The sequence below is a fragment of the Elephantulus edwardii genome, unplaced genomic scaffold (assembly GCF_000299155.1).
Source record: "Elephantulus edwardii isolate Elephantulus edwardi_28Jun2011 unplaced genomic scaffold, EleEdw1.0 scaffold00080, whole genome shotgun sequence".
Lineage (NCBI taxonomy): Eukaryota > Metazoa > Chordata > Mammalia > Macroscelidea > Macroscelididae > Elephantulus > Elephantulus edwardii.
The window spans coordinates 5,791,218-5,817,953 of record NW_006399830.1 but is presented as its reverse complement, the minus strand read 5'-3'; the positions used below and the strand labels follow the sequence as shown (position 1 = coordinate 5,817,953).

Sequence of the window (26,736 nt, the reverse complement as noted above, 5' to 3'; positions counted from 1 at the left end):
GAAAAAAAATAAAAAAGAAAAGCAGATGTATCGTTTAGATCTTTGTTAATTAAGCAGCCAAGCCTAAGGAGTAATTCATTATCCCACCAGCAGTGGCACTGTGATAGACACCAAAAAACCACCCTGAGAAGAGACTCAAGTGGACTGTGGATATAACTGATGAAGCATTTACCACCAGTGAGCGTACGGGACTGGAATTCCTGGATGATGTTTAGCTGCTAACCGAAAGGTCGGAGGTTCAAGTACACCCAGAGACATTTCAGAAGAAAAAGATCTACGGCTGAAAAGTCAGCCGCTGAAGCCCTGCGGAGCGCAGCCCTATTCCCACACACTGGGGTTAGGAGTATATTCTCTCAATGAAACACACTCATGTCCACTGGGATCCCGCGCTGTGTCACCCACAAATCGGAGACCTCTCCAACCTCCCATGTACAAATGTCCCCTTCCTGTGCCCTGCCCCCAACTTAACATTCTATTCTTACCAACAACCCCAACCTCGATCCCAAGTCAGCTGTCACCAGAGTGACAACTCGAGGTGGGAGGTTATTTGCTCTCAGCTTGAACACTTCCTCTACCACACTCCTACCCAGCCTTCTTAGGTTGTAAGTGAGACAAGAATGAATTCTCTAAAAAGCCAAGAGAAGCAGGAGCAGGCAAACCAAGTGCCTGACGTGATGCACGGCCCCCAGCCCTCAGACACGGCAGGCCCTCTGTGGCCAGCGCTGAGGGGCCAGCACCTACTTGGGGTGTGCCAGGAGCTGGTAGAGCGCGTGCTTATTGTCCTCCAGGCTCATCATGGCCACCAGGAAGCACTTGATGACCTCCCACGCCTGCCGCCGGTAGTAGGGCTCGGTGTTGGCACTCTTCAGGCAGTCCAGAGCGGTTTCGATGGCCTGCGCGTCACAAAGAGCAGTGAGTGGACACAGAAACACCAGGGCTCCACCGCAGCCCCAGCCCAAAGGTAGAAACCACTGGTGTCTATCAGCAGGCACGTGGATTACTGTGCAGGAGTACTTCCCAGCCGTAAAGAGACGGGGAGTCCTGCTGCCCACGCTGTAACAGGGACGCACGTGAAGAACACCGCACTGAGCAAAATGAGTCCGCCACCGGACAGTGTTCTAACTGCAATTATGTGAAATGGACAAATGTGGAGGAGCCAGCAAGCAGGGCCGCCCGGGAGAAGTCACCACTGGGCTGCTCCTTAGAGGCAAGGATGGCCAAACCTCATCCCACACGCTTTCAGCATGTTGTCAGGAGGGAGCAGGCCTCAGAAAAGAACACCATGCTGAGAAAGGCGGAGGGTCAGAGAAAGAAAAGGCGATTCTCAACAAGACGGCACAGTGACTGCCACAGCGCAGCACATCAGAGACGGTGGGGATGGCACAGACGACAGGGCAATGGTCAGATCTGTTAACACGGTGAGTCTAGGCAACCCCACAGCAGCTGACAACAAAGATAATCAACAGGTACCAGAAGTCTCTGTTTAACGGGCATTGTGTTTCTGTTAATGGGGGTAGAATATTCTGGAAATGGTTATAATGGGGGCACAGTATGAAAAAATGTAATTAACATCACTGAATTACAAAGGTGGGAGGTGTGGCATGGGGGTGTATGTTTCTGTTCACTGCAGGGGATGGGGTGGTGATGAGGTGGGTGGGGGAAGGTTTAACACAACGTGGAGAAAACGCTCCTGACAACATGGGGGGAAACGAGATTCAACCACAGAGACCAGGTCACGTGAAATAAAACGCCGCCATGCAGGAAACTGACTAGGAGCGGGACCAACAAGGTCAACAGCGGAGAACAGGGTTCTGTCAACAACGACACAGCAAAGGCAGCAGCTGAACGCTCCCGCAGGATGCTCAGGACACGGCCTATTACACAGGAAGTCGGGAATTCTAACAGGTTGGAGCCCTGTGGCAGCAGGCGGGACTGCCAACCAAAACAGTGGGCACTTCCAATGCACCAGCCGCTTCAGTAGGACGACAGGCATGTCCTCGTATAAAGACAAAACCCATTGGGGGCTGTCATCAACCCGTCTGCTGTGGGTTGGTGGAGAAGGGCACCGGGAGATGGAACGGACACTGGATCTGAGGGACATTCGAGAAGAGGACTGAACAGCAGGACGTACAGGTCTCAGGAGGGGAGCTAGAATGGTCAAGGGACACAGGTCTTCAGGGCAACACCCCTCCACCGGCGTCCTGGTACTACCACAGCACCCCTGGAGCCAAGCTGAACCCCAAAAGAGCTTGTTCTATAACGAGTCAGAAAGCCCCTCCTAAAAAATGCACTGTTTACAACTACACATTTACAAAGGGACATCCACTACTCAAGAAGATACCACAGTCAGCCTTCTTAAGAAGCACCCCAAAACTGCCTTGCACACCTTCTCCATCGGGAGCTGGAGGGAAGCTTTACAATCCGAAAACTCCACCGTGATACTCGGTCCCTGGACTTCCGTCACCACGTAGTGCAGCTTCTGGGACTCCTTCAGCATCTTCCGGTTGCTGCCGCCAAACTTGCCGAGGACACGGTAGGCCACATGGGAGATGCTGTCTGCGGGGTTCCTCAGCGTACGCCACAGGGCCTGGGGGTGAGACCCTGGTCAGTGCACCCCAAGCAGGTGATGCTGCATGGGGCTCACAGGCCAAACGTCAAAACGTGAACGGGCTCCTTGTCCAGAGTCCTCCTTCCCACCACTGTCCCTCAAACGCAGATTCCCCAAGGTGGGGAGAACAGAACTCAAGCCCTGTAACCTGTCCAGAAAGATGCCACGACTTTTCAAAAGTGACTAACAGGCATCCCCTCCCTGCTCCCAAAGCAGTCCTGTAACACCAACAGAGGACAGAGAGGAAGTGCCCAGAGTTTTGGGTCCGTCATCACGAGAGAGACCACACAGGCACCTCATACAGGGCTCTGGTCTGGTCACCATAACCCCGGCCTGCAAAAGCTGTGACTCCGCAGACTCGCCTCACTGGTGACCCCTGCAAATGCCCTCTGGGTGAGAGGTGGACGCTGCAAACAAGCTCATTTGTATCCCTAGCCATGAGCCGGAGGACTCACATTGAGGCCCTGTTCACACTTCCAGGGTCCAGCACTGAAACTGGGGGCCCACCTCAAAAGCACAACACAAAGTCAAGGAGGGTCCAACTCAAAGGCCCAGCACTGATTCTGGGGGCTCACCTTGTAGACCCAGCCCTGATCGAGGGGGCCCACCTCTATGGGTCAGCACCATGGGGAGAAGAGCGTGGGACGCCCACCGACCCACCTGCATGAGCTCAGCGCGGACGGGCTGGATGTGGTCGTAGAGGAAGTCCGGCTGCAGGTTGTCCACGCACAGCTCCAGAGTCCGCAGGCCCTGGCTGACCAAGGTCTGGGAGCCATTGAGCGCGGACACCAGCGGGTCCATGAGCATGGGCAGGTAGGGCAGGAGCGAGCTCAGCCGCACGGGCACCGTGAGACACAGCTCCACAAACAGGTCCTTCATGTGCTGTTTGTGCAGGCCGCTCTGCAGCATGTTCAGTCCTGCGAGGGGCGTGGAGGCTGTCGGGAGGGGGCACCGCCACAGGCAGCCCACCCGTGCACGTCCAGGGTCAGTGAAGGAAGGCGCCGCTTCCCCTCGCGGCAGGCCACCCCGGCTACACCTCCCGTGACTGCTCTGTTCTGTCACAATGTAGGCAGCGGGCCGCACACGATCATCACCGATTATAATTTAAATGGTAACATTATGCCCTTAGACTCAGGATGACAGACTACTAGTGAGCTTTCAATGTTATATGTAAGTCTTCAAAAGGGTCCCTTCGAGTATACACTGGCAGCCTTACCTCTGTTAAAGTGGGGTTGTTTTCCTCCTCTCTAACGTGCCCACATATAATGCACGTGCACCTATAACATTTTTTTAATTTTTTTTTATTTTTTATATGTGTACCGTCAAATTGGATCTGACTGGTACAGGAGGCGATTGTTCCTCCTTCTTCAGCAGAGCATCTGGTGGATTTGAACCGTGCACCTCTGGGATTGCAGTACAGTTTCCTGCCACTAGGCCACCAGAGCTCACCAACCTATGACATTTTTCATGCGCCCAGGAAATGAATGTTTTGAAGAGGCTGGGAGGTTTGTAAAAGCTTTACTATGTGTGTTATTTGTGTAAATGATGGTCTGGTCCAAAGTAAACTTTTCAGGTTCGTTTTTGTTTACATTGTTACTCAAGGAAAGAAGGAAGGGTTCTTTTTAGAAAGTTCATGCAGAGTTATCACGTATGTACTGAGACATGTCAAATAAGGGACCCAGAAAGGTGAGGGCCCAGAGCACCTGGCACAGCACATGCAGCAGAATACCAGGGCTGCAGGGAAGCAGGCATCACCGGGCAGAGCCGGGCTCAGAACCCAGAGGGCCAGAGGGCTTACAAGAGTGCTGGCGGCCAGGGCCTCAGAAGGGCACTGGCTCAAACAAAATGACATGGGACAAATAGCTTGGGGGCAGCAGAGAGCAAGCAGGAGGAAGAAGTTAGAGGGTGGGGAGATGGGGGCAGAACTGGAGACGGGGTACAGGGAAGCGGACCTTGATCTGGCACACAGCACCATCCGTGGTGGCCTGGGTGCCACCGTGCACACACCAAGTTTGAGTATTTCCCAGGTGCCCACGGGACATACTATGTTATAAACAATTTAAGGGAGCTCTGGTGGCCTAGTGGCAAGAAGGTGCACTGCAATTCTAGAGGTACACAGTTCAAATCCACCAGATGCTCTCCTGGAGAAGGAGTGGCAATTTCCTCCTTGTACCAGTCAGATTCGAGTACACACACACAAAATGTTTAAAAAAAAAAAAAGCAAGAACTATGTTATAAGCAATTTCTCTTTAAGGAATTTACAATCAATCAATCAGCAGCAAGAGTCAATGGACTCCAGGGCCCCTTCTACTGTCCATCTTAAAGCAGCCCTAATTATACAAGAGTTATATACCATTCTGTTGTGGAGATGAGAGACTAAATTAAAATATAAACTAGGAAGAAATCGGCTTTATAAACTTGCTTTTCTTCTCCTTCTCCTCCAACCTAGGGCTTCCTGATCTTTGAAACACTAAGGTGACAGGTTATACCTATGGGTGGTTCCCACTGGTCTGGCCGACCCTAGAGCACCTGCTGTCCCATACGGGGACCTGTCACAGAGAGCCAGTACTGACGAGCTCGCCTTTGGGTTCTGGTTCTTGAAAGTCTTCCAGCTCTGACAGCGTGCAGCCTTAACCACCGTTTATCACCTTCTCAGTGGAAAATATTCAAACTTTCCTCCTCTAACAAGGTACCGTATGTGACAGGTTTGACTATAACATAATCATCTTCCATAACGTAATCCCCCAGTTCAGAGCTCCTCCAGACATTCAGTGATCTGAGGGACCCAGGGACCTGCCCACACACACCCCTCCTCCTTCCTGAGACGCTGCTCTCTCCCCTTTGCCTGAACTACAGGTCCTGGAACACAAACTGGTAGACGTCTCCAGCCTGTCTCCCAACCTACATATGCGGACTGGCCAGCGGCTGAGTGGTAATAAAACGTGCTGCAATCCCAAAAGCACACAGTTCGATTCCACCAACTGCTCTCTCTGTGGAAGAAAGATGGGCAATCTCCTCCTGTGCATTTAACTATTTCTGAAAATCTGCTGGAGGGTCAGCTATGAGTCAGTTTTCGACTCAACAGCACAAAACATTTGTCTACAAGTGAGCGAGCCAATCCTTAAAGTAAATCAATCTCTCAAGATTTTAACACACCTCTCAGTGCTTCTGTTTCTCTTGGAAACTCTAAAACACCAAGTGCGACAAAATGCAGTCACATTCTCACTAGGTAACGACAACCTCCCATGTCCACTCAACTCGGGAGTCAGGAAGAGCAGGGCCACCCCAGCCATGCCAGCAGTGAACCAGAGGGGCTGGCAGGCATGCACACAAATCCTCCCCTTTGCACAGGTCCACCCCCAAGGACAGACGCTGACACCACCACCACTCCCCACCCCACCCCACCCCCGGGCACGTGCACCCAGGACACCACGAGGCCCCACCTTGCAGGAGGTTCGGGAGGAGAGGCAGGAACTCCTGATACAGGAGGTCGTGGCTGCCTCCCCCGATGGAGCGGAACAGTGCTCGCAGCAACAGGAAGTAGTTGTAGGGCTCCTTGGCGGTCTGTGCCAACTCCATGGAACTGTTGACAATCTTGTGCAGGTGAGGCTGTGCCGGGAGGAAGGGCAGGTTAGGGGGCTGGGGACGAGGGGTGCCCCCAAGACATACCTTCAGGGGTTCCCTCAGGCCCCACCGGCTCGAAAGCTAATGCGGGGGGAGTTCTCCTAAGTGGAAAAGCGAAGGAACCAAGAATGTTCTAGCTTTTACCAGGCTGAACCATGTCACTAGACTCAAATGGTTTCTCTTAACAGACACGTGGGTTTGCACCAGCTCGCTGGGCTGGTTCCTCTCCAGCTACACTGGTGACAGTATGTTAAAAAAAGGATGAGGCATATGAACACACACAACAACAATAAAATACTGAAGAGGGCAGACAGAGGATGCCTGGCACTGTTAGCCAGCAACCTGCACGTGAAGGCGGTCCCCCTTCTCTCCTGTAGCCTCAAATTTTGTTTTTTTCAAAATAAGGAAGTTGTCCTCTTATTTCATTGACATGATCAGGAAAATGATGTTTTTGGCATTTAAGAAAGACAGACTACTCCCAGAGGCTCACGGTTCGAATCCACCAGATGCTCTGCTGGAAAAGGCGGGACAATCTCCTCCTGTACCAGTCAGATCTGATTTGACGGTACACTCACACGAAAGACAGACTACTGGTGGCAAAACTTAACAACGCTTTACCTCAAAATAATATTCATTACATCTTATATTCCCAACCACAAAAACATTTCACTTTTTCATTTTAAACTATCAGATAATCTACCCTCTGCTTAGAAACACATGACTGTTTTCTGCAAATTCATGTTATATTTACTGCAAAGATTTATTAAGGCAAAGAGAACTTTATAAAATGTGTTGCTGTTCAAAAGCAAAAATGGACTGAGCAACAACAGAACCCCTCTGAAACAATTTTCTGGGGCTGCCAAATTGGCCCTGGCTCCATGGGCCCCCAGCAACAGCACACGGCACAGCCCAACGGTTCTACACAAGCTTTACCTTCAGCATTTGCTCATTTTCAGCTGCAAAGAGGGAGACAGAGCCAAAGACCAACTTGAAGAGCTTGAGGTACAGGTTGGACAGCTCCACGTTGGAGCCCATCTCCGGCAGGCGCTCCAGGAGATACTCCACCAGGATGGTAGCAAACAGAGCGGAGGTAGTCGGATTCGCCAAGAAGGAATTGGCAACAATCTGTCAAAACAAGGCAAGCACGTGACAAAAAGAACCTCTTCTCCAATACAGCTTTATGATAAAGCAATGATTTTTCCCCCCAAAATACATCTAACCGAACTTGTCACTGTAAGAATTTTAAACTTCCATCAGAGGAAGGGGGAAGTGGCACTACTTACTCAGCATGGACTGAACTGAGTATTTATTTAGTTCAAGCAACTTAAAGAGCTTAACAGAGCTTTCATCTGGTCTTTCATCCACAAGCCTGGAAGCCAGAAACTAAATTCCAGACCACTGAACTGAGTCAGTTTTGAATCAGAGCGATCCTCAGTAGGGTTTCTGAGGTTTTAAACTTTAACAGGAGGCGAGCTCTGGTGGCCTAGTGGCAAGAAGCTGCACTGCAATCTCGGAGGTACACGGTTCAAATCCACCAGATGCTCTGCTGGAGAAGGAGGAACAATCTCCTCCTGTATCAGTCAGATCTTATTTGACGGTACACACAAAAAACAATGAAATAAAATTTAAAAAATAAAAAAAATTTTAAAAAAAACCAACCAAAAGAACTTTAACAGGAGACCACCCATCTTTCTTCCTAGGAGCTGCTGGGGGACTCGAACCACTGGAGATGGCATAACCTTTAGGTTAGTGGTACAGCATGCTGGCCCAGGCCACCAGGGCTCCGTAGAGCCTGTCAATATGTAAACACTTATCAAGCTGGGAGAAGAGGTTCATTATGGATTCTTGTTGTCATGTGCTGTCAGCTGACCCGTAGCTGACCCTCTTAGAGAGTTTTCAGAGGCAGGACATCACACTAGAGGAGACTTAAAGCTTCATCCTTCTCCCGTGAAGATGGTAGATTTGAACCACAGTCCTTTGGGTTGTTGGCAGGGATGCTCCTTACCACTAGGCCACTAGAGCTCCCTGTATTACTTACCTTAACTAATTATAATTAATGCTGTAAAACAAAATCTTTGTTGTGTTTTGTTGTTAGGTGCCGATGAATCAAGTAGGACTCGTAGCGACCCTGTGAACAAAAGATCTGAACCCTGTTCTATCCTGTGCCATCCTCACACTTCCTGGTAGACAAGATCCCACTGCAGCAGTCACCGTGTCAATCCATTTGGTTGAGGGACTTCAAAGGAGATATGATTACATGAAAAACCCAACATGATTTGTAAACTTTCACTTAAAACACAATAAAAGGAGGGAAAAACCCCACAAAACACCCAAACAAAAAACCCAATTAAAGCTTGTAGTTATCACATTATTAATGTCCACTACCACAGAAATGAGCCCTGTGGGAGGTGTGGCTTGTTAACGAAAAGGTTGGCAGTTCGAATCCACCAGCTGTTCCACAGGAGAAAGATGGAGTTGTCTGCTAAGATTTACAGCTTTCAAATCCCAATGGAGAAAAACAAAACAAAACAAAACCCCAACAGAGGGTCACCTTGGTGGGAAGTGACTCAAAGACGGGAGGACGGTTTGAATCACAGAAAAAGGCCCAAAGCGTCCTGATCTTTTGAAATCTCTCTTTTCCTTATTAACACCGTGACCTGACGGTTCTCTCAATTTTGCTTTACAACTACATTCCCAGGAGCGTTACTAAACAAACACCCTTCAAATAAATGTAGTATCAGCACCAACACCTGAACGCAGACATTCAGAATGTGTAATATTCAGAGTATATAAATGCCGATTTGAGAAATGCTACCTGCAGGGCGTAGTTTTTGGAGATTCGCTCTACCATGTAGGGGACCGTGGTCTGGAAGATCTCCTTGAAGGTCAAGGGGTTCATCATGGTGAACACCCCTGCAAAGTGCTCCAGCACCTCCTTCTCCTCTTTCATGCGCACCGTCTGGCAGTTTGCAACGCGGATGTAGGTCTGTCCGTTTCCTGCTATCTGGACCTGTGCAGGAGGGGAAGGAAAAGGTCCTTTGTGGTGAACTCTGAACCGATCCCAGGGCATATTCAGGTACCTGTCATAGTCTTTAAAGAGCATCAAACAGCTGCAGGACTCCCAGAGCAGCAAAACCTCTAGTCTCTCAGAATTAACAGCAGTGGCTTTTTCCCTCCTAAATTTTGGAAGGTTTTAAAAACAATCTCTTATAGAAACTTAATGGGAGAAAGACGGGCAAACTCCCCGAGCTAAATGATGCGTCAGAGCCCACTGGAGGGTCAGCTGAGTCAATTCTGACTAAACTGTATAAAACTACACCACCACCACCACTACAAACCTTCTAACTGCCCGTGTTCCATTTCCACAATCCCCCACCCAACCTCCCCCAAACCACAAATGAGCTCGTAAGGACAAACGCAAACCTGGAGACGCAGCCCTGGGCCAGGTGTAGAGCGCACAGGTAGGAGGCCCGTCCCACCACCAGCCCTTCATTCGGAGAGGTGCTTGGCACACCCGGCGTGGCCTTACCTGGTAAATATCCAACGCCTGCATTGCGTATTTCACAAGTTTTATGTAAATCTGAGTCTCTTTGGGCTGCAGCTGCTTGTTGGGAATGAACTGAGCTTCTGAAAGAGAGACCATAGGTTAACTCAACCCGACCACCTCCACCTCCCCCAGGTTTCACACCAACGACTAGAGCCGAGAGAGAATTACCACCAGGTGCCTTGCACGACGTGATGCCCCACGTGATGGTCTTCACCCCGCAGACCAAGGTCTTCACCAGGCTCCGGCAGTCCGTCACCTGGAAGGTCTGTTTGTCTTCCTTGTCCTTCTCGCCTTGCTTCTCGAAGGGGGGCACCGGCGCGGGGGTCACGGGGGTGGCAGGGGTAGGAGGTGGGGGTGGGGGCGGGGCAGGCGTTGGAACCGGGGCTGGGGAGGGGGCAGGGCCCGGCGCGGCGGGGGCGGTGGGCACCCCGGGCAGCGAGGCTTCCACGGCCCCGAGCTCCGACTGCGGCTTGCACTTCTTAAAGATGGCAGAGAGCTGGTAGCGGGCGATGGTGTGGAACTTGAGCACAAACACCTGGCAGGGACAGGACGCAAAGGGGACAGTAAGATCGCACCTCAGCAAGAGGGCTGGCGACCCCAGGTGAGAGAAAGAAACCCTCACTGTGCCAACCTGCTGACATGCGGGACCTTGTTCTAACAAGAGGCGGGGGGCGGGCCACGTCCCAGCACCTCCTCTGCACCAGGTAAAGTGCACACCAAACCCGCCTCTGGAAGTCTTATGAGAGAGAACTGCCCATCTTTCTCCATCAGAGCCACTGGCAGATTAGAACTGTCAACCTCACAGTTAGCAGCCTGATGCCTACACATAAGGCCATGTGACATCACCACAGCTGTCTGTGATTAATTATAAAACCCCTAAAGCCTCCACGCTGTGGAGTCAGATCTGACTCACAGCTGACCGTGCAGCGGGCTGCGAAGGCCATGGAGTCACACGGGAGGAGACCGCCCACCTTCCTCTGGAGAAGGTGGATTCCAACCAGAGACGCTGCCTTTGTGCTGACAGCATAGCCCCTCAGGACTCCGCCCCCACAGCTGCTCTGGAGACGAAGTGTAGGCACCAGGGAAAAGCGTCCATTTCTCCCCAGTCTCCCCAAAGTCACCATAGTGAGTAACACCAGCCCCCCACACACACACACACACTCACGAAGGGCGAGATGGCAATGCCTGGAGAGCAGAGTGGAGATTTGAAACCATGACGGGTGGAACTGAGGAACTGAATGAACCGTTCCTTCTGCAGACCCCCGGCTGAGGGTCTCTCCAGAACTGTCGGGACTCAGAGAGCTGCTGGATCCCCACATCCGGCCAGCAACTCAGTTATCAGTTTTGTGGGTTACTTACTTGACCCCCGATAAACAGGGGCAGATGCTACAATTATCAATAACTAGTGAAGAGATGGAGCACCCCGTTTAAGGGCCGTGGGCCAGTGAGGGAGGGAGCTGAGAGGGTGAGCCCCTGTATTGGTAATTGGTGCTTGTCAGCTGCGGGCAGCCCGGTCGTGAACTCGCCGACACAGCCTCGCCCAGTCACCCGGGGACGAGGCACACAGAGCAGCTGCGGTCCCAGCACTGGGGAACATTCTAGAACCCGCGCCGGAGCTTCCGGAAGCTTCCCGTACCTCGAGCATGCGCATGAGGACGTCCCTGCCGTTGCCGCTCTCCTGCTCGCTCTTGGAGCGGATGCAGTCCACCAGGTTCAGGAGGAGCTTGCAGGACATGGTTTGGATGCTGCTGGGCAGGGACTCGTCGTCGATGTTCTTGGCGAAGAGCTGGACGGCCAGGGAGAGGTCTCCCAGGGGCAGGTGCTGGCGCACGTGGTGGACCAGGTCGGCCAGCGTGCTGTAGGCCAGAGGCCTGTGGACAGAGACACGGTGAGCGGGCCTGCTCCCAGCCCGAGTGGCCCCCTTCCCCACTGATGTCACTCTGCCCTGGACACCACTCCTGCAGCAGTGTGGCCGCTGGGGACGCACTGTGAGTACCCCAGTTCTCAGGGTTCCTGCCCCCTAGCCAAGTGCTTCAATGGCTTGGGTCTGACTTTCCTGTTTCCAGCTGTACTTTCTACGTCAAGTTCATTTCCTGCAGATGCCAAAACACAGTTCACCTAGAGAACCAATGACCAGCTTGATCACCCACTGAGCAGGTTCTGTTGCTCAAAACTAAGGAGCATATGCCAGTTAACACTCTGCCCCTGACCATTTCATAGAGACATGAGAAGTCCTTCCGCGTGGACTAATTACCTATGACCCGTCACGGATTATCTAGACACATGCCAGACACGGGAGAGACGCTAAACACCCCACAGAGAACCACACAGAGGCCTTGTCCCTCAGGAAGCTTATTTACAGCAGACAGACATGAGTCAGAAATGATATCCACTGATAAGGGAAGCGCGAAAAAAGGTACGTGGGTGAGATGGCAGGGAAGACTACTTTTTTTTTTTTAAATTTTATTATTTTTGTGTGAGTGTACCGTCAAATCAGATCTGACTGGTACAGGAGATTGCCCCTCCTTCCCCGGCAGAGCATCTGGTGGATTCAAACCGTGCGCCTCTGGGATTGCAGCTGCAGCTCCTTGCCACTAGGCCACCAGAGATCCCCTAGAAGACTACTTTTTTTTTCTTTTTTTTCTTCTTCCTTTTTTTAAATTTAGGTTGTTTACTTTTCATTTCAATAAGGTGCCGGGAATGTCCTTGAAAGGTGACCCTGAGGCCATAGCAGAGGAAGCTCCTCCAGGTGAAGGAAACAAGATAAAGGTTCTGAGGTGGGTGAAGCCCAGAGTGGACTAGGAACGGCAGAGGACAGAGGGTTCAAGGCAGGTCAGTGAGGGGAGTGGCAGGGGACAAGGTGTCCTCTTAAGTGTCAAAGAGGACAGAGAACTTGAGGCAGGTCAGTGAGCGGGGTGGCAGGAGACAGAGGGCCTGAGGCGGGTCAGTAATGGGAAGGACAGGACACAGGGTGAGGGAGAGACAGATGCTCATGTGTCTGAAGTGGGGCAGTGAGAATAGAGACACGAGATGAGTGAATGGGTTTTGATCACACACCGGCCTAGACAGCACCGAGCTCCCAGGGATGAGACGATCTAAAGTCCAGCCCCCTGTCAGGGTCCATCCTACATTATGAAGGTCATTCTACTTAATATCTGCAAGACCTACATCGAGAACAGTCTGCAAATTTCCCAAAAGACCATCTCACTTTCCCTACTGTTGCTGTTATATGCTGCTGAGTCGAAACTGACTCCTAGCTGAGCCTCCAGCGGGTTCTCACAGGCAATAAATCTCTCAGGAGGAGACGGCCCAGCTTACTCCTGTGGAGCAACTGGTGGATTCGAACCGGGTGCCTTTGAGGTGGCAGCATATCCCTTACCCAGGCTCCCTATCACCCTAGTGGAATAAAAAAATTATTCATGCGCTTTCATTTTAGGTAGTAAAAAAACAGTAAAATACTTGCTTTTTCCTTTAAAAAAAGTGAATACAATCATAAAGATGTTTTCTTTTTCAAAAATCCTAAGAAACAACGATGAGAAGAAAATACACCAAAGTCTTCACCAGCCATTTGATCTCTTTATGTAAAACTGTAAGGTTTTTTCCTTGTTTCTTCTTGACATGTCAAATTATATATTTATATAGGGTCACTCACTATGTGTCGTGCTTGATTCAAAGGCAATCAACAACGCGCGCGCGTGTGTGTGTGTGTGTGTGAGTGTGACTGCACAAAAGCTGTTGAAAGTAAAAGGACATTCTACTTGCAATTTAAGTCAGAGCAACATCTCGCCTTTCCCTCTATGGAAAGGCACAGGCAAACCTCCCTAGAAATCCCTGCCCTTATTAATTCAGCCAGAAATAAAGGCCCAAGACACCTTGTGCTAAAACCCTCAGAACACCAACTGCAGCCCTGGTGTCTGGGTGACTAGAGAGACTGGGCTGGAATCACATACCGCAGGGTCTCCCGAGCCGTGTATCCTGAACCAATGAGGATGGACTCATCAAACAGCTTGTCCATGCAAGGGATGAACTCTGCAATACAAACACACACACATGAGCAGAACCAGGCGCAAAGAAAAAGCCGTAACAGGGCTCTTATGGAGGGAGGTCCGCCGTCAGCCAGGGAATCATGGTTTTAACCGGCAGAGAGGACTGGACAGAGAACACGCTGAGTCTGGCTGGCACCGACTTCGCTGAGCCACACAAGGCACCTGCTGTCCAAGTGTGGCCAGGACAACCTCTGGCGCCAGGCCACAAATCAAGAAAAAGCGAGCTTTGTGTCCCAACGGAGAACTTGCTTCCCCAGCACCTAAACTGGAGGTACCTTCTGACCCATCTCCCTGCCTTTAAAAGCCATCAATGAGCTTTGGTGGTGCCGCAGGCTAAGTGTTGAGACACTAACATAAAGGTCAGCAGTTCAAAGCCACCAGCTGTTCTGTGGGAGAACAATGAAACAGCCTCTTTTCGTAAAGATGCACATGTAGTCCTGGGAACCGTCTGGTCACTTAACCCTGGGAACCCTGTAAGGTCACTGAAGTGACCTGACAACAGTGGGCTTGGTTCTGGTAAAAAGCCGCACTGCTCGTGCAGTCTTCCCTGACGAAGGGGACTCTCTCCCAAGTCCTCCTTTCTCTACTCTTCAGACTCTCTTTTCTTCAAGGAGCGTTGGTGGCACAGTGGTTAAGCACTTAGCCAACTGAAAGGTTGATGGTTTGGACCCACCAGCTGGCTCCAGAGAACGAGGTGGCACTCTGCTTCTGAAAAGGCCGACATCCTTGGGGACGGACCCCACGGGGCAGTCCTTCCCTGTCCAACAGGGTTACTTTGGGTCGAAATCAACAAAATGGTAATAGCCTTTATTGTTTGATTGTTAATAATAATGAAGAAACAGATTGTTTTATCATAGATACGTTACAAAGGTTTGGGAACCACTCTAGTGGGCTCACAGGTGGATCCTGGGTTATGGTTCTGAGTACCGGGATGAGACTAAATGGAAGCTCACTGGACTCCTCTCTCTCCCTCGGATTTTGTATTTATGACCATCACCACCTCCCCGCTCGCTGCCCCACAGGCCTGATGGGAAAGGGGCAGCTGGTAACCCCCCTGACACTTTACATACCTGGGGCTGTGCTGACAGACAGGGGCAACATGCACTTTCTGGGGCTCCACCTCTATACTTCTGTCACCCAGGCCACAGATGTGCCAACGGGCACTGAGATTCCAGAACCAGCCTGACATATAATCAGTTTCAGTAACTCAAAGCACAGCTCTTCCCCAGTAAACATCTAACGAAGGTCAAAGCTGTGAAGAAATCTGACTACTGACACGTCACACTGTGCATTTTTGGTTAACCTCGGGCACATTATCCGGAGGGGCGGGGCCCTGGAGAAGGACCTCAGGTTTGGTAAAGCGGAGGTCGGAGAACAGGAGGAAGACCCTTCATGCAATGGGCCGACAGGGGCACCGGCAATGGGCTCGGACACAGCAGGCTGTGAGGGCGGAGGAGGACTGGGCAGGATTTTGTTCTGTTGTTCACAGGGTCGCTGTGCGTCAGTGTTTACTCCACGGCACCTAACAGCACACCAGACACGAGGCAGCGCAGGAGGACACGCCAGGTGAGGGAAGCATCCAGCAGCCCTCGCTGCTGTCCCAGGGAGGAATGCGCCTCGACTGGCTCCATGGAAACAGGCAGAAGGAACAAGAGAGCACAGACGGCAAAACGCCAGGGGCCAGAGAAGCCACGAGCAGCAGGCAGAGGCAGAGGAAGCAGCACGGCTCTCCAGAACCTCCATGTGAACCAGAGTCTCAGAAAATGGGCAATTCCGTTAACAAGCAGGTTTCAAACTGCTGCTTTAAGAGGCAGTACAAATGGTTTACGACTTGACAGTCACTTCAAAGGCCAGAGTCAGGCGATGTGAAAAGCTAAGGGTGTGTGTTTCCACCTATACACATAAATCTGTTATGTTCTGAGAGCTGTACTTAACATTTAGGAACCCTGGGGAGAAAGTGGTTAAACTCTCAGCTGCTACCCAACAAACAGGACTGTGGTTTGACCCCATGGGAGAAAGAGGTGACAGTGTGAGCAAAGACCTACAGCCCTGGAGACCCCAAGGGTCAGTTTTACTCTGTGGGTCAGAACTGACTCAATGGCAATGGATGAAGTTCATATTTAATGTGGTTTCTTAACTGCTTCTTTAAGACTTTTTTTAAAAAAAAAGATTTTGAGATGTAATCCTGGTATCTAAGTCCTAAGAATTATTTCCGCCTTCTGATAAACTGCCATTTAAATAAGCATGAAAAGACTTTTTAAAGGCAACCAGTAAAGTGGTTTAACAAAGCTCCTAAAGGTTGAATTCAGCCTCACAGGACCAAAGGGAGCTGTGGGTGTACTCGAGGTTGGGGGTGCTGTGACCAAGAAGGGGCCTGAGAGCTCCTCCAGGACTGGTGGCCCCACTTCCCAGCCACCAGGAGCTGATGCAGGCGTTTGCTCTGAGTTTTGGTGCGATCACTTGTTTCCTCTACACACTTTGGGGTACGTATTACTATCAACTGAAAGGTTTGAAGGGTTTACATTCCTTCCAGTTGTATCTGTGTGCCTTCACCATGCTACAGCTTGTGTTTTAACAGCACAGAGCTATCTGGAGGCTACTGTATTAACTGGAGGCACAATGGGTAAGCACTCAGCTGCCAACCAAAACGGTGGCGGTTCAAGTCCCCCCCACAGCTTTGTGTAGGAAACACCTGATGATCTGTTCTGTGAAGACAGTTACTGAGAAAACCGCACAGAACCGATCTCCTCCATCACAGGGAACCGCCAGGTCAGAATCCTCTTAATAAGGCCCGACAACGCTGTGTGTAAACATTCAAACGACATGATTCATGTTCAGCAACTCTGTAAGGTAATCTGGGCTCAGTCCTGTTATGTGCTCTAATGTACAAATCAACAGCCAATGAAGCATTTCATACTGAGGGGGGCAGCATGGTCACCTCCAAACAGCGGCTGTGTAACTTCAACCCAACGTTCTGGCACAAGGCTGCAGAGAGCAGCACTGAAACGAAAGCAAGGACCAGCCTTGGACATAAAAACAGAGCCAAGCCATCATTTTCACACCACGAAGATAAAGATGGAAAGGCAAAAAAACCCAAACACAACAACCCTGTTTTCTTTGAAAGACTGATGCCAGGAAGAGAGCGAGTCAAGGGCCGTTTGGAACGGCAAGAGGCAGTCAAAGGCAGAAAACGGTGAGAAACCCTGGGAAGATGATCTGCGGTAAAGACATCAGCCCGTGAACCGTGAGACTGAGAGAAGCTACAGGAGCCCCCGGGATCCGAGGGAAGAGGCACAGAGATACAAAGGCAGGCAGGGAGAGGGATGCAGGGAGAGAAGCAGAAAGGACGCACGTGGGGTTAAATACGTGAACGGGCTGATGATTGCGCACACCCGTCAGCTAACCCCCCGACCCCTGCGAGCGATGACAACGGGACCCGAGCAGGCGTTCAGGAGGAGGACGTACGGTTCCGCAGCTCCGTCGTGAGAATGTGCTTTGCAGCAATCAGCAGCTCCTTCCTTAAATGCGCGGTCTCCGCTGGGCAATTGGAAAGCAGCTGCAGCATCCCTTTCACCATCTGCTGAGAGTACTTGGTCACCAGCTCCTGAAAACACAAACGTTAAAACGACTGTTACGTTCACTGGTACAGGGCATGAAAAGCCCATCTTAGAAGCTTTACAGGCAGGCGGTTTGAATCCCCTGGCTGTTCTGCGGGAGCAAGATGCCATCAGCTCCTGTGTCATTTACAGCCTCTGACAAGACGCTGGAGGGTCGCCCGTAAGTCGGTTCCAACTTGACAGTATACAACAGTCAGTCGTGTAATAATTCCAGGAAAACTGGACATGGTGCACAGGACCCTGCACAGCCAGAGGCCTAACAGACTGTGTGAAGTATGTGTGGGTGTGTCCAGTACACTGTATGCACACAGCCACACCAGAAAGGCATCCGCTATCTACACTAGAACCCTGCTCAAAGCAGTATTTACTCTCCCGTGGTGGGATTATAGCTATTCTCTTGGTGTCGATATTTTCCACCTTTTTAACAGTAAATAAAGATTACTGAGCACAAGAGAGAGTGCAATACCTGAAAAAAGTTATTCTTTCTTTAACAGAAGTAATAAATAACACCAGGTACACTTATAACCATCTCGCAAAAAGGTCTAAGCACGAATCAGAGGCAGAAGCTGTGTTGGTGCAGTGATTAAGGACTCAGCTGCTAACAGAGTTTGGTGGTTCGAAGCCACCAGCAGCTCCATTGGAGAAAGCCTTGGTGACCTGCTCCCGTAAAGGTTACAGCTGTGGAAACCCCACAGGGCAGGTCTCCTCCGTCACACGTGGTTCCTGAGCTTGAAAGGACTCGACAGCTGTACTGGTTTTGCGGTTTGACAAGAGGACGACATGACTGACTAACATACACAGGAACTCTGCTGGTGGCAGAAAGGGTCAGCCAACCGTATACAGCTGTCAAGTCACAGAACGGCATTCGCACAAAAGGCAAATTTGAGTGCACGAAAAGGTCACCTCACGACTCAACTTCCATCACAAAAAATGAGCCTACCTGGTAAATTCTGATGATATAGGCTAAAAATGACAATGTTTTAATCTGAGCAGCAATGAAGTCAGCATATAACTCCTTGTTATAGAGCTTATGTTGCCTGAATGAGAAAGGAAAAAACAAAATCACAACATTAGTGTACATACTCACATACTCTGTGGGTGAAACAAATACAACTCTGTGGGTGAAACAAATACAAGGTACAGGAACTGCAACAAAGTGGCTACAACAGCATGGACACCAACACTTGACAGCAGTCCCAGATAGTGCAGAAGGTTTCAAAGTCATCAGCAAACCATCAACAAACGAATGGCTAGATAAGCTGTGGTATATTCGCACAATGGAATACTATGCTGCATTAAAAAACAAGGAACTCATGCAATATTATTCAAAATGGTTGACTCTGGAGAACATTATGCTGAGTGAAATATCCCAGTTACAAAAGGACAAATATTACATGATGCCACTGTTGTAGAATGGGACTGTCCTTGGGGTTGGGGAGAGACTGAGTAAGATGGGTTCAATAATGTATACTGCACTGAAACAGAGGAGGGAGAAAACTGTTTAAAAGAGATATATAACTGGGTATTTCTGTCATCACAGGACACTAGAGCGAGGGCTACATGGTGAAGGGGACCTGGGGGAGGGTTTGTAAAACAATGAAAGAATCTTCTCTTTTACTTTTCCATAATTTTTGACTCATGTACTTATAACTTGTTAGTCAAATTTGTGTCTTCTAGGTTGCAACACCCCCATGATACATCTTCAACGATATGAACATGTACGGCCAAGCACAATCAATAAGAGTGCATCTAAATCCCAAAATCAATCTCCATAATAGTCTATGTGTTTCCTACTGCCAAAGGGGCCCTTTAGAGTAGTGAGAGAAGATCTTCACCCTGAAACGCACAGCGTCCCTTTTCAGCAGGAAGTAGCTAAGAGAATACGCCATCCCCTTTCCCTTATGACTCAGGGTGAAGTCTCTCTCAGGGAGGAGTGATAGGGAATGGCAAAGGACACACTGACAAAGAAGATTAATCAGAACTGGCTTTGACAAGCACTGTGGCATTTGGACAAGAACAAACTGGGAGGAGGGTAGAGAGAATAGTGCAACAATGAATGAGTGGAAGCCCAAAATCTCTGTAAATGTTTATGAAAATTAATAAAATATAATTATAGGGAAAAAAAAAGTCATCAGCAAAACCATCCTCCAGACCATACCACAGCAACTACCACGTGAATCCCAGAACACCCAGGCAGGATCGACCCAGTCACGAGTTTTAGTGAGGACACTGGTTTGGTGTATACCCCTGACAGAGGTCAGGGTGCTGGTAGTAATTATTCCTCCTCCGGTGCCCTCGAGCTGCTCGGAGCTTGACAGGCTGCCAATCAGGAGCAGCCAGGTTCACTGACAGGATCCAGAGGATGATGACACCAGCTAACTGCTCAGATCCAGACTGACAGGTGAGGGCAGAGGTGGTGTCAGAAACCTTGCAAACAGGCTTTTCTATCCACTGCATTAGCCCCCACTGGGGGTATGGTCTTACAAATCATCAACAGCTGTGGGACCAAGATAAGAAAGCACTTTCCACACAATGAAATACAGTGGTGGAGAGAGGATGAAGAGACTGTGGCTCTGTGTAACCAGAGGAACCCTGGAGACGGAGTCACAGTTTAAGGTTTTATTCATTAGATGATTGAAAAGCTGACTTATAACTGCTCTGAGATAAAGTTTGCTAGATGACTGAGGAAACTAGAGGCTTCTTGTATTTATGTTGCTGAACTGAACCTGCACTTTATTTTTAATTTATTTATTTATTTTTTTGTTATTTTTCTGTGTGTACCATCAAATCGGATCTGACCGGTACAGGAGGAGATTGTCCCTCCTTCTCTAGCACAGCATCTGGTGGATTTGAACCGTGCACCTCTGGGATTGCAGTGCAGCTTCCCACCACTAGGCCACCAGAGCTCTATGAACCTGCACTTTTAACTAACTGAGGAATTGTTCCTTGTTAATCTGGTTTGGGACAGCTGGACTGAACCTGGCCTTCCATTCTGTGGTATTCTTTGCCTCCCTCACTTTCCAACCTAATTCCCTAATAAACCCCACAACTCGAAGTAAAATCTGTGAGTCAAGCTGCAACAAACATTGGAACCAATGATTCCTAAGTGCAAGAGCATGTGAGGTGGCATGTCTGACCACAGAGCTATTTGTATGATGCTACGGGTATTATTGATGGAGACACTCTTCCTTTATGAAGTGGGCACAAGTCAGACTCAGCCACTCCCACATTACATCTGCTCCTTTTACAGCAAAGCCAGGTGAAATGAAACATTCTAGCACCTGTGCTAAAATCAACTGCAAGACACACAGCTTTAAAGTGAGAAAGGTTTGGGTATCCTAGAAAATATAATGCCCCCGAAAAGTGAACCTCACAATACTCAAAGACATTTCTGATTTTGTTTTTAAGTGCCATCAAGTCAACTACAACTCAGTAACCCTAGGAACAACAGATCAAAACTTTGCTCTATCCTGTGCATCTTCTGGCACTATACTTAACAGTACTGCACCACTGTTCAGTTTTCAAGGGCCTGCTACATCAGCAGTGCATGGTCAGCCCTACTTCTTGGTCTGGAATTTCTGCTGAAAACTGTCTACCATGGGTGACCCTGCTGGTACCTGGCTTTTAACTTCCAGGAATCATAGCAACATAAAAGCCATTAGAGTATGGCAAGCAAGTGACCCCAAACTAAAATATGATTCCATCTTTTCATAATAAAAGCGTTGTATAGTTATCATCATTGGAAAAACAAAATCAAAGTGTCAAAAATCGCATATATTTTCACCAAAATTTTATCATCCATAAATCAAGTCTTAAAACCACAGACAATGTGCACATTGACTTGGAAAGATGACACCATGGTGGCCAGCTTCGTCGCTGCTCTGAGAAATCTTACCTGGCTTGTGCAGATACCTGAATCGCAATAGTATTCATGATTAAAGGCACAAATTCAGCAACCACATTGTGGATGTTCAACTTGTAGAGCTAAAAGCAAACACATCAGATAGTCAAACACTTACATTTGGCTAGAGCACAGTAACAGGGCACAGCAAAGGAACTTTGAGCCTATTGTGAGCATAATATATCCTCGTACATGACCACCAGAAAGCTAACCGCGAATGACGCCGCCAGGGAACAAGCTTTATGAAAACCCCAAGAAACCAATGAGCAGTAGACGTACCTGATACATTAAAACAACAATGATGGGCAATTCTGCTAAAACCTTCAGAGACAGTGACCCTCTGGGGATGATGGAGTGCTGCAAGACAGAAAGAGACCTCGGGGTCAGCACTGTGACACCTACAACAGTTCAAAGCACAACCCACCACTGAGCACCACACACCCTGTCAAACACTGACACGCATTTGCAAACACCTGCAGACAAAGAGCCAAACGGGTATAATTTAATGGAAGTGTTCGGCCAATTTGCAATACAAGAAAACTGGTCCAAATTTAGCGATTCAAACCACTTCAGAAATCCTAACATCATTTTATTTACTGGAGAAAACAACAGGTGGTGACATGAACAGCATCCTTTTAGAAGCTTTACGCAAAATGTAGTTTGGAAATGGAAACAGTCTGCAAAGTCAGATGCTGACAATACCTTTATCTCACAAATCACAGCAGTGTGACGGCACGCTTACTGTGTTACCCACAGGCCATCACTGTCACTAGTAACCATGAGACAGCTTTTTAGATACTGAGCAAATCACTGGGATGTCACTCCAGTGCCCTCTGCCCCACAAAACACCCCATCCCCACAGGCTCCGAAATACAAATGCACACAGCTTTTAAAAGGACTTTGTTATGTCTGTCTGCACACCATGTGCTTTTAGAGAGCTATAGAGAGAGAAGTCCTGATGGAACAGGGTCTTTAGGCTTGAGTTGCAAACATAAAGGTTAGCAGTTCAAACCCACCAGTTGTTCCTGAGGAGAAAGACAGGGGCAGTCTACTTCTCTAAAGGCCCTGGAAAGCCCATGGGCCAGTTCTACTCTATCTCATAGGGTTGCTGTGAGTTAGAATCAACTCAAGGGCACTGGCTATCTATATGGGATCAAAGGTTCGACAGGAATCTTAGGGAGCAGTGGGCTTATGCTAACGGGGGGGGGGGGTCTCTGTGCCAGGGTAGATGAGAACAACAGGTCAACCCAAAAGGTATTACTGACGTCAGTGAACTCATCGTGTGTGGAGAAATTGGTGAACGGGGGTGTGTTCTGCTGTGGGTGCTCGACAGCAGCAATAAAACATTTTTAAGAAGTCAGCAGGTAACAGGGCATCATTAGGACCAGCCAACTGAGAAGTGAGAACACAGCAGCAGCCCTGGGCCTGGCCGGCTCTGTCCACGGGCTCATCTGGATTTCCATCACCACTGAGCTTCTCTGCCCCAAAGCGAAAACAGCTCCTTGTCACGTCCAGGCTGGCTACGCGAACACGCCTGTTCATTCAGCACAAAGGCCCCTGACTGTGGACGGACTGCGGAGGTCTAAGGAAGCCACCGCCCTCTGCACCAGGTACAGGGGAGCCGGAGAGCTGAGCCGAGTGCCGGGGGCCACGCACCGTCCTCGTCTCGCTGTCCTCTCGCTCCGGGTTCACCTTCACCGCGATGGTGGTGATCATGCCCACCATTTCAGGAGGGGGGACCGTGTTCTCCGGGATCACCTGAGGGTTCTCGAAGTAGCGGTTCTGCGGGAAGAGAAGAGACTGACACTGTGTTTCCTGCAGTCATACTTGTCCCTTGATACATCACCCGTGTTCTGTGATACATAAACTCCCTGGTTAAACATTGTATTTAATTAATTACACTCATCAATGGCCACTCATGTTGCAAAATAAAAAGTGTACGAGTGAGTGTATGATTTGGAAATCTTCACTCAATTAAAAATAATTAAGAAGTCGTTTGCAGCAAAAAGACAAATCCCATCTAAAACTTGATGCCGGAAAGTGCCTTAATTATGCATAACTGGTGCTTAAAGAAACCTCATCCTTGTGCACGACCCTGTGGGGTGGGCCAGCTCTCTCATATCCAGTCCGTACAGAAAGGTCCAGGGCTTGTACCTATCCAAACCCAACACCCACCGAAGGCTCACTTTTCACACAGGGCCATTAAAAAAAATGGTATGACAAGACCAACGTTCGCCACCTCCAACAAAAGAAAAATTTAAAACCCTGGCCAAAGAAGGTCCCACTTTTTAAAAGAAAATTTCACACTGCTGACAGCTTTACTTTAAATTTACGACTCCATGAGTTCAAGGAATCATGGTGGCTGTGGGGTAAGTGTTGGGCTGCTTATGTAAAGGTCAGCAGTTCGAATCTACCAGCTGCTCTATGGGGGAAGGATGAAGCAGTCTGTGCCTTAAAGGTCTGACAGCCATGGAAACCCCGGCGGGCTATTCTACTGTCCTCCAGCTCACTGTGAGGTGGGACTGACTAGACAACACACAACAACAACAAGCATTCTCCAGGCTAAAATTAACATCCCCCTTCCTCCTTCAACTCAGATGTTCCTAATAATCCAACTGTTCCAATTCCTCTGGAATGAGAAAGTAATAAATGTGACTAATAAATTTTAGCAATATAAAATCACTTACCACTACTTTAGGAAGCTCTTTGTATATTTGTTTTACAAAATCCAAAAAATGATGAATCTAGAAAGCAAAAAGACACTTTCACTATAGTATATGTTGCAAATACTTAAATAATGAACATTTTAAGTGTTGTTGATTTTTTTTTAATTTTAAGGGCTCATAGAACATGTAAAAAACAATGTATATGACCTGTGTAAGCAAACCAGTAAAAAATAAAAATTTATTTAAGAAGAAAAAAGAGAAAAAAAATTAAAAAGAGAAAAAAGAAAAAAGAGCTCACAGAACAGATAAGGAAAACTTCAGACTTGAAATACCAATGGAAAGCAGACATGAACACACACAAATTCCAATAATGCTGACAAGAGAAATAAAACTGAGTTATGTTAAAAAAAAATGCTATCAAGAAAACAAGTTTCTAATTCACAAAGAGCATAGATGGCAACGGAAATAAACATCACTCTCTGCCTTTAAAAAATTAACCATACACAACACTGGGGAGGACCTCGGAGAGGAGACTCTAAAACTGCTGAAGAATCCTGAAACTAACACCTCCCTGGAAGTCAACTTCACCAAATGTCAGGAGCCCAAAACATCAACATCTTTACCATTTATAACCCGAAGGAGAGCTATGGTGGCCTAGAGGGTAAGGAGTTGCACTGCAACCCAAAGGCACGCAGTTCAAATCCATCTTCACCAGCTACTCTGTGGGAGAAAGATGGGCAATTTCTTCCCATTCGATTTATGGCCTCTGAAAACCGGCTGGAGGGTCAACTATGAGTCAGTTCCCACTTGATGACACATCACAACAATCGACAACTTCTAACCCGAGTCAGAAGAACTAGATGGTGCCCAGCTACCATTAATGGCTATTCGGATCAGGACACAAGAGAAGGTCCCAGTTAGAACAAAATTCAAACTCATTACACAGACCAGACTTAACGGGCTGACAGAGACAGGAGGAACCCCCAAGACAAGTGCCCTTTTCAACCTAGAAGTGAAACCATTCCTAGAGGTTAACTTTCAGCCAATCAATACATTAGGTCATCAACTCCAGGATAAGGCAGGGTTCAGATGTTTTCACTGGGTCATTATGACTTGTACTCTCCAGCATCTAACAACAAGAAGAAGAAGGTGCACCATAAACAAGTGCATGAGACTGGAAGATCAATGTTTACCAAAAACTAAGATGAGAAAACAAGGAAAGAAAGAGAAGATAACCAAAGGAAACAGAACAGAGTAGAGAGAATGAGAACAGACACGATGGGAAAGCCGTAACCAAAGCCACCGCACAATCCGTGTAAGCTGTTAAACGGGGACCTCGTTCGTTGTGTAAACCTTCACTTCACAAAAATATTACAAGCAGGAACTCCTTCAACACAATCTCTACAAACTTAGCCTATCAATTAATTTGAGCTGTCATCAGAGATACCCATCGTCATTATGAAATCAGAATTTGGGAATACCCTTAAACATCTAAAAGCAAGGTTATCTACTTAAAAAAGAACACTATTCAAAGGGAGCTCTGGTGGCCTAGTGGCAAGATGCTGCACTGCAATCCCAGAGGTACATGGTGCAAATCCACCAGATGCGCTGCTGGAGAAGGAGGGGGGCAATCTCCTCCTGTACCAGTCAGATCTGATTTGATGGTACACGTAAAAACAATACAATAAAAAAAAAAAGAACACTATTCAAGTACTCAAAATTAATTCTTTTTTTTTTTACAACTGGAAAACTGCTCACATGGAATGTGAAGAGAAACAATCAGATATAAAGTATTCTCTAGGGTATTGGTACTTATGCAGACAATAAGTATCCACATCAAGTGAAGGAAAAACAAGGGAGACACCAAGACATTAAATACTGACTTGAAGGCAGTAGAAACTCTATTCTGTTTTTATGCTTTTATTGAATTTCCAAATAACCAGCAACAGCTATTTATCACTGAGAACATATTTTAATCATGGATAACACTGCATGCTTACTGCTTACTATGCAGATGTCCATGAGTGAACAGAGAACTTTAAATTTTCCTCTTTCAGCAAACTTCTGAGATCTACTGTGATTGTCCCAATTTCACGGGGAGGCTCCAAAGGGTGAGGTGCTCACCCAGTGCCAGTTCCTGAACTGCAAAGGGCAGAGCTGAGACACAAACCCAGCTCAGGCTCCAGAACCTTCGTCTTAGCCCTCGAGTAACAGAAAATGTCAGGAGTCTCCTGACAACCAGGGCTGGCTACTGGAGTGGCTGGTCAATATACTTCAACTACCCAGCACATTACACAAAACAGCCATACACTTAGTCCCCCAAAAAAGTCACATTACTGTTCAGGAAACATAGAGCACCTGCTCACGGCGATGGGAAATTTGGCAACAATTATAAGTCACCATTGTACAATATGATTAATTTAGTAGGTATTACTAAATTCTACCCATAAAAAAAATAGTCACTGGCAAATACTGTTCTATTTTTACAATAAAAATGCATCTATATAATATGTAAAAAACTACACATTTACAAAATACATATATTTAAGTCATACATAAAAATTGATAATTGGCAAATACTATTCTATTTTTATAATAAACGTACACACACAAAGACAAGGTTAAATCCATAAACAATTTATCTAAAATTTATTATCTACAGTAAGGGCCAAATTAGACATTATCATTATTAATTATATTTATCAATGGTTTCCACAATCTATTATA

General features: G+C 48.1%; 1 protein-coding gene across 2 annotated transcripts in view; it reads right to left on the bottom strand.

Annotated features, from left to right (window-relative positions):
- TRRAP (transformation/transcription domain-associated protein) overlaps positions 1 to 26,736 on the bottom strand; it is an 89,949-nt gene that overhangs the window by 57,705 nt on the left and 5,508 nt on the right. For both annotated transcript variants that reach the window (XM_006889633.1, XM_006889632.1), the window contains exons 6-21: positions 24,031 to 24,087; positions 23,000 to 23,125; positions 21,623 to 21,700; positions 21,338 to 21,426; positions 18,383 to 18,479; positions 17,291 to 17,429; positions 13,730 to 13,808; positions 11,416 to 11,650; positions 9,948 to 10,314; positions 9,762 to 9,859; positions 9,048 to 9,242; positions 7,166 to 7,357; positions 6,052 to 6,217; positions 3,269 to 3,525; positions 2,387 to 2,587; positions 742 to 893 (exon numbers count right to left, since the gene is read on the bottom strand). In XM_006889633.1, the coding sequence (XP_006889695.1) occupies positions 742 to 893; positions 2,387 to 2,587; positions 3,269 to 3,525; positions 6,052 to 6,217; positions 7,166 to 7,357; positions 9,048 to 9,242; positions 9,762 to 9,859; positions 9,948 to 10,314; positions 11,416 to 11,650; positions 13,730 to 13,808; positions 17,291 to 17,429; positions 18,383 to 18,479; positions 21,338 to 21,426; positions 21,623 to 21,700; positions 23,000 to 23,125; positions 24,031 to 24,087 (2,528 nt within the window). The remainder of the gene's footprint in view (positions 1 to 741; positions 894 to 2,386; positions 2,588 to 3,268; positions 3,526 to 6,051; positions 6,218 to 7,165; positions 7,358 to 9,047; positions 9,243 to 9,761; positions 9,860 to 9,947; positions 10,315 to 11,415; positions 11,651 to 13,729; positions 13,809 to 17,290; positions 17,430 to 18,382; positions 18,480 to 21,337; positions 21,427 to 21,622; positions 21,701 to 22,999; positions 23,126 to 24,030; positions 24,088 to 26,736) is intronic.